The sequence below is a fragment of the Grosmannia clavigera genome (genome assembly GCF_000143105.1).
Source record: "Grosmannia clavigera kw1407 unplaced genomic scaffold GCSC_136, whole genome shotgun sequence".
Classification (NCBI taxonomy): Eukaryota; Fungi; Ascomycota; class Sordariomycetes; order Ophiostomatales; family Ophiostomataceae; genus Leptographium; species Leptographium clavigerum.
In genome coordinates this window covers 17,717-29,596 of record NW_014040806.1, presented here as the reverse complement: position 1 = coordinate 29,596, position 11,880 = coordinate 17,717, and the positions used below count along the sequence as shown (strand labels likewise).

The following is an 11,880-nucleotide window of genomic DNA, read 5'->3' as shown; positions in this document are numbered from 1 at the left end:
CTATTATTAAGCACTATAAAATAAAATAAAAATAGCGTATTAAGTAATAAAGAAAAGTGCACCCCTAAGAACGCCTATTCTAGCCGCACAGAATAATAAATCTAAACCCTTATAGAATACTATATCGTTACATAACCTACCCCACTTTTCCTAACTAATTAGATATAAAACAATTTATGCCTTCTATTACTACTTATATACTCTATATATATAAAAACCTTCTCTTCTTCCCTCTTCTTAAGAGAGAGAGATAAGCAGACACGCATATATAAAATTAATTAGTTGTAAAGATATATAGTACACTTATAAAGTATAGACTACGCCTAAGATAACGCTAGGCAGGCTTATCTTATTATCTTTTTTAGGATTATAAGGTAAGCTTGTATAGCTTTCTTCCTTCTTCTTTTTTAGACTAGCTATATGCTGCCCTTACCTTTTAATAAAAGAAGGTGCTTTATAGCACCTCTCTTTATGTATAGTTACGTTTGTACGTTAGTAGGTGTGTGTGTTGTTGTTAGTTTAAGCTAAGGCCTTACCCTACCTTTACTTTTAGTATATATATAATAAGTAGTAAAGGCTATAGTAAAGGTATAGTAGTAAGTAAACTGCTTTATATAGCTTGCTTATAGAAAGTTTAATAAGAATTATATTTTATATAAGTATTATAAAACGCCTTAATAAGCTGCTTTAAAGAAAAGCAAGCTATAGTAAGCATATAATAATAGTAATTATATACGTAAGAAGAAGAAGATATTTTAAGCATTTTATAGATATAAACAAATATAACGGTGTAAAAATAAAGGCGTATAAAAAGTTATAGTTATAAAAACACCTTAAACAATAGTAAGGCAGCTTATATAACACTTATACTATATTATTATAGCTTAGTGCAGCCTAAAAACGCATAGCGCAGCCTAGAAAACATGCTAAAAATTGTATAGCTAGTTGTTGTTGTTTATTCCGCTATTATCTAATTTATATATAAATTTCGATAGCAAAGTTAATCCTAACTATATTAGCCTAAAGTAAGCTAAAATAAAACCCTTTAAGGAAAAAGAACTATATAGCTTAATATAAAGGGTAGGTAAGGTTATATGTAGGTAGCAACGAGAAGAGGGAAAAGGCAAGGGGTAGCTTTTAGCTTTCTAGGGTTACGTAACTATGCACGTGTTTCTTTAAGGCCTGTGTTAAGGTTTTTCCCGTTCCGTCCTAGACGTATTGTATAGCCAGTTAAAAGGGCGTAAAATTTCTACGCTAGTACTATATTAAGGGGAAATAGGGAGAGCGAACGTGTTTAAGCCAACAATTACTATAAGTTGCCTAGCGGGTACCTGTAAATTACCAGAATAGGTATACTTTTTGTGTAGATCTTTACCTAATAGCTTAATTTTGCAACAAAGGCCTGCCCTACAAATAGGTTGTTAATATAATAGATATATATTTATTTTGCTAATAATTAACTAAAGGAATAAATAACGATTTAAAATTAGTGCACTAGGGTAGTTTATACCTTAGGTATAAAGGTTGCTACTAAAAGTCCTTTCTAACCGCCTTTAGTCCCATTATTCGCACTAAGCCTAATTTGGAAATCTATTTTTAAATTACATTCTGTCTCCTTTTTAGTGCATCCTTTCGTCCCTCCTTATATTTATTACTACTACCTAAAGCGATTACCTGCTAAATATGCTATAGTATCCTTTTAATCTACTCTTAAATATAGTCTTGTTTTAAGTCTGCCTACGCACGCTACTAGTCTGCCTTTGCTTATGCCTTTAATAAAGGCGTGCTAAACTTAGTAGTCTACTTTTTTAAGTGCATCTAGCATAGCTCGATTATATTCAAATCTAGTAAATTTAAGCACTAAATTAGCCTTTAAACGTTTGCACAGTTGTATACAACTGCTTACAAAGCATATATATAAGCTAGAGCTTAGTCTTCTTAAACTAAGAAGTCTACACTATACTTATAGGCAAAAGGTATTAGCTTTAGAATAATAATATGCTTTTAGTAGCAGTACTAGTTAATACTATTACTGCTCTTATAAGTAGCTTTGCCTGTTTGCTTTATAAACTTTTATTACAGCTTTTATCCTAGTAGATTTCGTAGCTTAACATAATAAACACTAGTCTTAAGCTTTTATACTTTACAAAGTTATAGTTTGATTTACTAATTCTATAACGCTAACTCTTTTTCTAACTTTGCACGCTCTTTTACAGTCTTAGAATGCTAAATATAGAACGGTCCTTTATTATTATATATAAAGCATCCCTAGAATATAAATTTAAAGTATCCCTTCTACCTTTCTTAAATATAAGATTATAAAAACCTTTTGCTTAAAGCTCTCTAAACTTTATAGCTCTCTTGTTAATAGCAAAGAAGAATAAACGTTTTATTAGACTAGATTACTTTTTTCTAACTATCTAAAATCTAGTGTTTATAGCGTAAGCACTAAGCTAACCGCTTTTGTTTTATTAACTCTATTAATCTAGGCTTTTATATTAGTTTTATCTTCTTTATCCTAGCGTTTTAAAGAGTGCGCTAAACTATTATTGCTAAAACGCTACTAATTTTATATGCTAAATAAGCAGTTGTTTTTTCTTGTCCGTAGCGGTCAGTGCAAACCTTTGTAAGAACCTCTTCTTTAACTAGTTCTTACTTTTAAGGGCGGCCGATTCGGTTACCGTCTACAACGTAGATATCGAGTATAACCGGCGGGCGTGCATTAATATTAAAGCCACGGCTAATAGCTTTATTAAGAAGTAGATGTACCTGCCGTGCAGAAATACTAGTAAAGGCTTCGATTTGATTATTCGTAGCACCGAATAGCTTTAAGCTAAGGGCCTGCGCCCGGGTAGCAATATCGTATGAAGGCATAATGAATTAAATGTAAGAAAAAACAAAAGGCGCGACGGCAGCAGCGGCAGCAGCGGCACGGAAAAGTAAACAAATAATTCTGCCGGCATTATTTAGATTTGTGGGTCTAAGGCGGTCAGAAAGGACTTTTGGTAGCGACCTCTGTATATATCTAAACTTACATTTATAGTGGCTTGAATCCTGCCTTTAGTGCTAATAATAATTGTATAGGGCATAATACGTCGGTATTGCGTACCTAATACCGTCTGTAACACGGATTAAGTTAAGGCAAGATGCAAAATAAAAGGAGTTAAGCAGCGGAAAAGTAGGGTTCTAGCGGGTTGCCAAACCCGAGTTATCCCTAATGTTAAGAAATCAACGACCTTGATGTATATGAAATGTTAGATACGAAGTACGGAGTAGAGATCCCATATGCAATTGCTAGCTAAGAGCTTTGTAAATTTGCAGTTTTAATATTACGTAACCGCTATAAAGACTATATACTACGGAGTACGGAGTGCACGAAGAGGCATGTCGCATTTTTTCTTCATTTTCTTTGCAGTTTCCAAACATATAAGGGATGATCGAAATAAGTTTGATTGTGACCTTACACTCAGAACGAGTCTTTATGAGCGACCTTAAGAGTGGCAAACTCCGGGTGTGCTTGCCACAGCACAGAAGTCAAGCACGCACATCGGCTATCGCCGCCTAGCCCATTTTGTGCACGCTCCAGTCCGCCTCTACTCCGTAAATGCTCTTCTTTTGACATAGATCACCAGTGCTCTTTTTTGAAGCTACTTAAACTTATCTTGCAACAGTTTCTTTCCTGATGGCTACCTTGTCTCTGCCCAATATATCATCTCTGCATTCGCTTTCAGACAATCAGCTCGCTGGTGTCCTTGACCTCCTCTTCGAGCCAAGCAAAGACATCCATACCCTGCTTATTCCTACTTTGCGAACTCAGATATTTTCCTCCTATCCTGATCTGATCGATGCCACCCGATCTACGCTTTTGTCCCTGCACACTGCTGCTGTTTCCGATACAGGAGCTGAAAAGACGCTGCTTGCAATTTTGGGCTCGCATCCCCGACTCGGTGCGAAGAAGGTTAATAGCGCCCAGAGCGCTGTAGAGCAAGCTCAGCTCCAAGCCGCAGATGGGAGCGGAGAAGCCAAAAAGCTGGCGGCGATGAACACAGAGTACGAGGCAAAGTTTCCCGGACTGCGATACGTTGCTTTTGTAAACGGAAGATCGCGAGACGCCATTTTGGGAAATATGAAGGAGAGAATATCAAGGGGAGACTTTCGCAAGGAAGAGGTGGAGGCTATCGAGGTACGTCGTGCTGCAGGCAATCTCCCTTTGCTATATCAATGCTCTGTTTTTAACCAGGCCAATTCAGGCTATGACCGCTATCGCCAAGGACAGGGCAGAAAAACTAGCGAAGGTAGCGACAGCGCCAAGAATCCAGTAATGGCAGTATGCACCTGCAGAATATTCAATGTCCTCATTGCTACTCTTCAAATTGACAGGGAGTACAGGGACAAAGACAGTATTATCCCGTGACTTGGAAGCCAGAGCCAGCACTACTAGACATGAAACATCGATGCTATTACGATTCTATTTTGCAAATATTTAAGAGGGGCCTATTAGTATCTTATATTACCGACAACAGCCCGAATTTATATTACAATGTCCCTTCCGGCATTGGGCCGTCTACGACGTAGTCAAGTCCCAGCATACACGTGACCGTTACAAGACATCACCCCACCTAACTAGATGAGGGAAGGATCTCTGATTTCTCGGCCCATAATAATGTCTTTCCGAGAGCGTCAGACCATATCACCAAAAGCCTCAAATTGTATTTTTTGCACTCAATTTCTCTTTCCGCCAAATTATCGTCACCACACGCCCCGATAGCTCACCCATCGTCACCACCTCAATTGAGAAGAATCATGTTTATGCAGCGCTCCGCACTAGCAGTTGCTCGCCGGGCAGTCGTGGCTCCCGCCGTGCGCCGCACCTTTGCGACGACGTTTATCCGCCGTAAGAGCGCTCCTTTCCACCCAGTTGTATTCGAGGGCAAACGTCGGCACACGCGATGGCGCGCTACCTTTATCCCCTTTCTGTCCTTCTCTCACGCATATCTGACCACAATTGTTTCCGTGTAGGTGAAGCCGCTGTCCCCGAAGTTCAAGCCCCGAAACTGAAGTCGCTCGCTGGTACGCTCGTTGGATGTTCTTCCCTTTACTCCGAATCACGACAGAATGGCAAAACATCTGGAACATTGTTAATATACGGCGAGATCAGGCGAATAGGCTTAACCATACGACTGAAAGGCTAACGTTAATGCTATTTAAAGAGGTCAAAACACATGATGACCTTCTCGGGCCCGGTGCCCAGGTCGGTACCATTCCAACGGACCTAGAACAAGCAACCGGCCAAGAGCGTCTTGAGATTCTCGGAAAGATTGAGGGAGTCGACATTTTCGAAATGCGCCCTCTAGATGCTTCACGGAAAGGTGAGAACCCCGTAGGACGTGGTAATGCAAATCAAGGTATGGATTGGCGTCGCTAATCTGACGCTTAGGGACTGTCGAGAACCCCATTTTGGTCCGCTCTGCTGGCGACGAGCAGTATGCCGGCTGCACCGGCTACCCGGTCGACTCGCACAACGTCATCTGGGTCGGCGTATGTATCTCACAATGGGGCATTAATTCGATTGCCGTCAATACCAATGCTGACATCTTAATCACTAGATGTCCCGGAAGCGTCCGGTCGACCGATGCTCCGAGTGTGGTAGCGTCTACAAGATGGACTATGTCGGCCCCCAGGACGACGGCCACAGCCACGGGCACCACCATGGCTATGAGGAGGCCAAGACGTTTGCTGATTACGTTAAGCCCGAGTACTGGTGAGGATTTAGGTGTGGGCTTTGGACGGTAGACCGCCCTAGAGAGATTGCCCGAGACACAACAATACATACGACAAAGAGATGGCGGTGATCTGTAGCATGTGCAAACTGTAGTTAACCAGAGAGTTTACCCGGCTCTTCGCGTGGTGATGTTTTTGCTGTGATATGCAGTAATGTGATACGCTGACGGCGACGCCGAAGAGATCTGGTCAATCACGGCGCCGAATTATCCCTGGAGTGGCAGATTCATAGATACACAACCCTGAGAAGGAACGGAGTGCGACAATTTTCATTAGCCAGCCTCAAGCGGCAACATCGTCATCTTCGAAACTCAACCTCATCTTCATCTTCTTGCTCTTCTTCTTGTTCTTCCTTTCCTTAGCAGCACCGCGGTCACCGACCGCTTTATCCTTGGCGTTGCTTACAGTCTTCTTTTCAAATTCTCTCTCCGTTGTGTTCTTCTCTCTCTTTCGCTGTCCATATGCATGTGCCTCTACTTCCTCGCCTTCATCCTCCCCGCCCACCACCTTACCCACCTTTCTCTTCTTCTCCGTTCTAGCGCCAGCGACATCCTCTCCTGTGTTTCCTTCTTGCCTCTCTTGCCGATCATCTAAAATCTGTCGTTGTCCTTTTCCAGAAGGACCAGCAGGCATTGCTGCAGTGCCATCAACGCCCACAGTAACACCTACTATCACATCACCATGCTCGTCGAGAACCAGCGGCGCGTCTTCAGCCTCCTCGCTGGCAGACCGCTTTTTGACAGGTCGCCTGCGCGCCGCTAGAATGGGATCCGGTCCGGTCTGGCCACTCACTTGGTCACGCAGGGCGGCAAGGAATGGTGGCAGGTTCTGTGAGTAGGTGAGGTTCTTGGCATTGATCTTTTGGTACATGGCGTTCAATTTGGGATCTTGCGTCGTAGCTTTGCTGTGGCATCTAGTAATTGTGACGCGATAACTATTGACGAGAATAGTAATTGCCAATAGCTAGCGAAGCGTGTGCTTCGTTCCGTAGTTGTGTGTTATTTCATGGCAACCGAGAATTTGTCTCCTAAGTTTTATGGAGTAAGTGGGACCATGGGGATTTGGGCCACCCAATTTATCCCAATACACATATACTATATACAAACTTCAACACGTCGTACGTCTACCAAAATCACTCCAATTACCTTCTTTTTTGTTAACAGTAATTATTAGACTATTATGCGCTAATATACTGAAAAGAAAATCGCCGACGCGCTTAAATTGCTTAATAATAGCGTATCTCTTTAAAAAGCAGCCTTTGAATATAGTATACTATAATTAAAGCTTTAGAATCAATTACTTAGCTATTATAATTACTATAACGCTTATTAAGATTAGTAAAGGCTTTCTAAGGTTTAAGAAGAGCACTTAACGTATTAAATTTACGTTTGGAGCTTAATTAAAGTGCTTTTTACTTACTCTTAAGTTAAAGCTATAGCTTACGCTATAATGCTTAGTAATAAAGACGTAAGACTGCTAAGGTAATACTAGCTATATGCTTTTTTAAAGTAGAATCTTATAATTTAAGTTTAAAGAAGTAAATCTTTTAATTTTAAGTGTTAAAATAAAGCTTTAACTAATATAATTAATATATAGTTTTACTAGCTTTTAGTTTTTAATATAGCATTAATAAAACTATATAATAAATAAAACATAAATAAAACTACGCTAGCTTAAAGTAAAAAAGACTTTTAATAAGTGCTTAAAAATAAAATGTATCTATAATTTAAAAGAAAAACGTTAGTAATTAATTATAAACTTTATATGTAAAGTACGTCTTTATTAATAGTTTTAGCATCTTTTTTTTAATTATTTTTAAGAGTAAAAAGGTATAGTAGTAGTAGTTTAGTTTTAAATTAAACTAATATAAAGATTAGTTATTTATAGCTACTAATAAAGGCTAAAGTATAAATAAAATAAGGTTAAAATAGTTAGAAATTATAATAGGCTATAGCTTAATATAAGTCTTTAGCTTTACTCTTAGCCTAGAATAACTAGGTTAGCTAAGCTATATAACCTACTATGCACTCTATAAAAGACTATAGTAAGATACTTTAATTGAACATAGAAACTAAGAAGCGCCGGTCTACCTTTTAAGCCTTTACTTTTTAGCTATAAACTACTCTACGCTATGCTTGTTAGTAACTTACTTAAATAAGAAGTAGGAACTAGTTAAAAGGGACTTAGTAAGGTATAAATGGAAGGAAAGAGCTATTTAAAAAGAAAGGAAGTAGGTTTAATTGTATAAATATCTTTCTTTTATTTTAGCTTAGTTTTCAACTAGTTTAATCTACCTAATAGTAACTTTTCTTTTTTAGCTAGACTTTTATATAAAACTACGCCTATTTCTTTAACCGTTTTAAATACCTTTAAACTCTTAGTGCTTTTTAAAGTAATCTATAAAGCTTTAAACCTTAAGCTTTTATTATACTCTCTTTAACCTTTAACGTATAAACTTTATTAATACTTACCTTAAAAACACCTAACCTTTAAGCCTTAGTTTATAGCTTTCTTATATACTAAACGTATTTTTTATTAACGTACTTTTAAACCTTTTAAAAGTAAAAGAAAACCTTTCTTTTTTATTAAACTTACTATAAATTCTTTTATAGACTAAACTACTATACTTACACTAGCTTTTAACTTATAAGTAGTACTACAATAGCTACTATACTAAAACTAAGAATTAGTAACTTACTTAGCTGCCTTTAAGCATTTTATACTTATAGCCTTAAAGCCTTTACTTATTATACTTAGTCTAAATACCTTTTTTATCTTTACTTTTACCTTTACCCTTATCCTTACCTTTACATTTAACGTTTGCTTAAAAAAGACCTTTCAAATATCCTTTATTTTTTTAGCAACTAAAAGGATTATAAAGTATAGTCCTTAAGTATAAAAAGTATGATTTGAATTAATAGCCTTACTATTAGCTCTTTTACTTTTTAGTTTGTATACTTTTTTGCTTATTTAAACTTATAAGCTGCCCTTTTAGTAGCCCTTTTTATAAAAGCAATATATAAAAAAAACTAAAACCTTAACTTCTTTTTAGCTTATTTAAACTTTATCTTTATTAACTTAAACCTAGCTTCTTAATCCTTAAACTAACTTTATATACTGAAGTAATAGCTTACTAGAACCGTTACCTTATTTTTGTCTTAATTTAAACGCCTTTTTACTAAAGCTGAACTAGCTTTTACCTTTAAATTAGTTAAAAAAAGCTACTTAAAGAAAGCCTTCTTTTCAAACCTTTAATATACCTTAGTTACTACTTAAATCCTAAATAACTATTAAGAATATATATATTAGCTCTTTATAATTAGCTTTTACTTATAATAGGTATTACTTAAGGCACACAATTTATAGCAAGATAAAATATAAAATAAAAGTTATAAGAAGAGTAGTAGTAAGACTTTATCTTACTCTTTTTAAATTCGTTACTAGTAAGCGTTTATAAAATATATATATGCTACAATAGCGGTCTAGCGTAGCAGAACGCTTTAAGGCGCTTAGCAAAGCTTGCCAAGCGTTATTTTGCTTATTTACCGTCGGTCGCTAAATCCAGCTTAGCGCTCTTAGCAAGGCTTGAAGATACTTTTTCTTACTATTAAGTAAGACTTGCTAAACGCCCTAATTTAGCCTTGCTAAATTATGCGTAGTTTGTATATACTTTATTCTATAAGCTTACTTAAATTATTACTAATTTATACTAGCATATTATACTTTAGTTAATCTCTTTAGAACTATTCTCTTTTTTAATACGCTTATCTTAAGCGCTTTTAGTTTAGCATGCACCTTAGGTGCTTTTACTTAAGAAGAGCCTTTACTTAGCAGTTTTATAAGACTTTCTAGCTTAGCTATTAAGTGTAAAGTAGCTAATGCTTTATTAGTAAGGCTATACTTCTTTATTAACTTCTCTTACTTTCTTTATTATATATAGTAACATTTTAATATAAACGTTTATAGCTAACGTTTAGTAATAACTTCTTTATAGTTTGCCTTAGTATATACTTATATACGTACTATTTTAGTTATATTTGTTTCTTTTTTACGCTAGTTGCTTTAGTAACTATTAGTAAGGTAATTGTATAATATAATAATATAGTTTCTTTTAGTAGTTTTTATTTACTTACAACTTTTTTTTACATATTTACATTCTTATTTCTTTTTATATTATTAATAGTTAAGATATATAGCTATATAAAAAAAACTATAGTACTTTCTTAGAAATATAAAGCGCTTACTACTAAGGCCCTTAAGGCTAATAAGACTACTATTAAGGTGTTTAGCGCTTTATTACTTACTACTAGTGCTTTAAAAATTATTAGTAACATCTTTTTACGTTATTTATAAGTAATAAAAAAAGTTTCTTTTAGTATCTATAGTCTTTTATACTTATAATAGCTTCCTACTATATACTATATATATAGCATAGCTTTACTTTAATATTAAGGTCCTTAACTATATAGCTATACTTATAACTTAAGGTTAGTAGTATACTACTTATATTATTAATAACGCTACTTACTACTAGGTTTATTATTCTTTTATTCTTATAAGCACTATTTTATACTAATAATTTTAAATAAGTCTTAAATTCTTACCTTATTATCAAACATAGTTGCTATTATTTAAAAGTATGCCCTTACCTTCCGCAAGTATATTTAGTAAAATAAGCTATTCAAAGCCCTTAATACTACTATAGCTTTAGCTTATATTTAATTACTATTCTTTACTAAGGCTAGGCACTACTATCTAGCGTTAGCGTTAGTTACATTTAGCTACGCTTATACTAGTAGCCTTTTAGAAAGTATATACTCTTTAAACTATATATTAGTAGCCTTAGTTAATAAGTTATAAGTATAAACTTACTTATCTATAGCTTTACTAGCCTTATAGCATCTAATAACTATAAGTTAAGTACTTATCTTATAGTTTTTATCTACTACTAACGTTCTATTAGTTAAGATAGACGCTTTTGCTTATAAACCCTTTAAACGCTATACTAGACAAGCTTATAGTGTATACAGCCTTTATAATAACACTTTTGCTAGACATTGCCTAGCTGCTTGCTATAATATACGCGTTAGTAAGTTTCTTAACTATAGCTTTTGCCTATTCTAATTTAATGCTACGTTTATAGTATATTTTTTAGCCTATAAAGTTTTTACTACTTAATAATAAAGCGCTTACTTTAAGTAATACTTATATAGCTAAAACGTAGTAGCATAGTTAGCTAGACTACTAAGCAGCGCTAGTAGCTATAGTATACTAGCTAAGGCTTGCTATAAAGCCTTTCTTATATAACGCTAAACTAGGTATTAAGCGTATAGCTACGCGTAATAGCTTTATGCTAATTACGCTAGCAAACATTTATACTGCTAGTATGTTAGCTTCTTAGTTAGCGCTATTATTTAGGTTAGTTTTGCTAAACGCTTTTATAAGCTTTACGTTTATATTTATAACGCTTTATTTATTAGTAACGCCTTCTTAGCAATCTTTATAACCAAGAGTTACCCTTTAAGGCTTATTTTTAAAAGCCTTTATTTAAATAGCTAAACCCTTCTTCTTACCTTTTAGCACTACGCTAAGCTACTATACTTATTAGATTATCTACTTTAAAGACGTATACTAGCAACGTCTTATCTAAGCCTCTTATAACTTATTAAGACTTACTAGCTACTTTATACTACGCTACTTAATCTATTATACTAGCAGCTACTTTAGCGTCTTAGCTTAAGCCTACTACGTTTATAGTTATTATTCTTACTAAGGCTACTACTACCTTACCTATTATCTTATTAAAAAATACTACTATATTAGTGCTAGCTCTTATTAAAAGGAATCTTAATCTAGCTATAAGTTTTAATAAGGTGCTACTTATAACTTCTTTAGTAAGTAAGCTTATGCTCTTAAACTTCTTAGTAAGACTTACGCTTAATACCTCTTAAGGCTAACGCAAATAGTATTTAATTGCTAGACTTATTATTTAACCGCTTTATCCCTACTACTTACTATGTTCTACTTTTATAATCCTAGCTACTAGTCTTTACTTTTTATAAAAAGCTTAAAGAGGATAATTCTAGTAACTAGAAAAAA

The 11,880-nt window shown here is 35.1% G+C and overlaps 2 protein-coding genes across 2 annotated transcripts; one reads left to right on the top strand and one right to left on the bottom strand.

The window, feature by feature from the left end:
• Positions 1 to 4,803: 4,803 nt before the first annotated feature.
• On the top strand, positions 4,804 to 5,765 carry CMQ_4915 (cytochrome c subunit; the record flags this gene model as incomplete). Its single annotated transcript, XM_014318835.1, has 5 exons — positions 4,804 to 4,894; positions 5,020 to 5,070; positions 5,211 to 5,369; positions 5,438 to 5,538; positions 5,607 to 5,765. 5 exons carry the CDS (start codon positions 4,804 to 4,806, stop codon positions 5,763 to 5,765), a joined length of 561 nt encoding a protein of 186 aa, XP_014174310.1.
• Positions 5,766 to 6,063: 298 nt separating this feature from the next.
• On the bottom strand, positions 6,064 to 6,651 carry CMQ_4916 (uncharacterized protein; the record flags this gene model as incomplete). The annotated part of the gene is made up of 1 exon (XM_014318836.1): positions 6,064 to 6,651. The coding sequence occupies one exon, from the start codon at positions 6,649 to 6,651 to the stop codon at positions 6,064 to 6,066; it is 588 nt and encodes a 195-aa protein (XP_014174311.1).
• Positions 6,652 to 11,880: the final 5,229 nt, after the last annotated feature.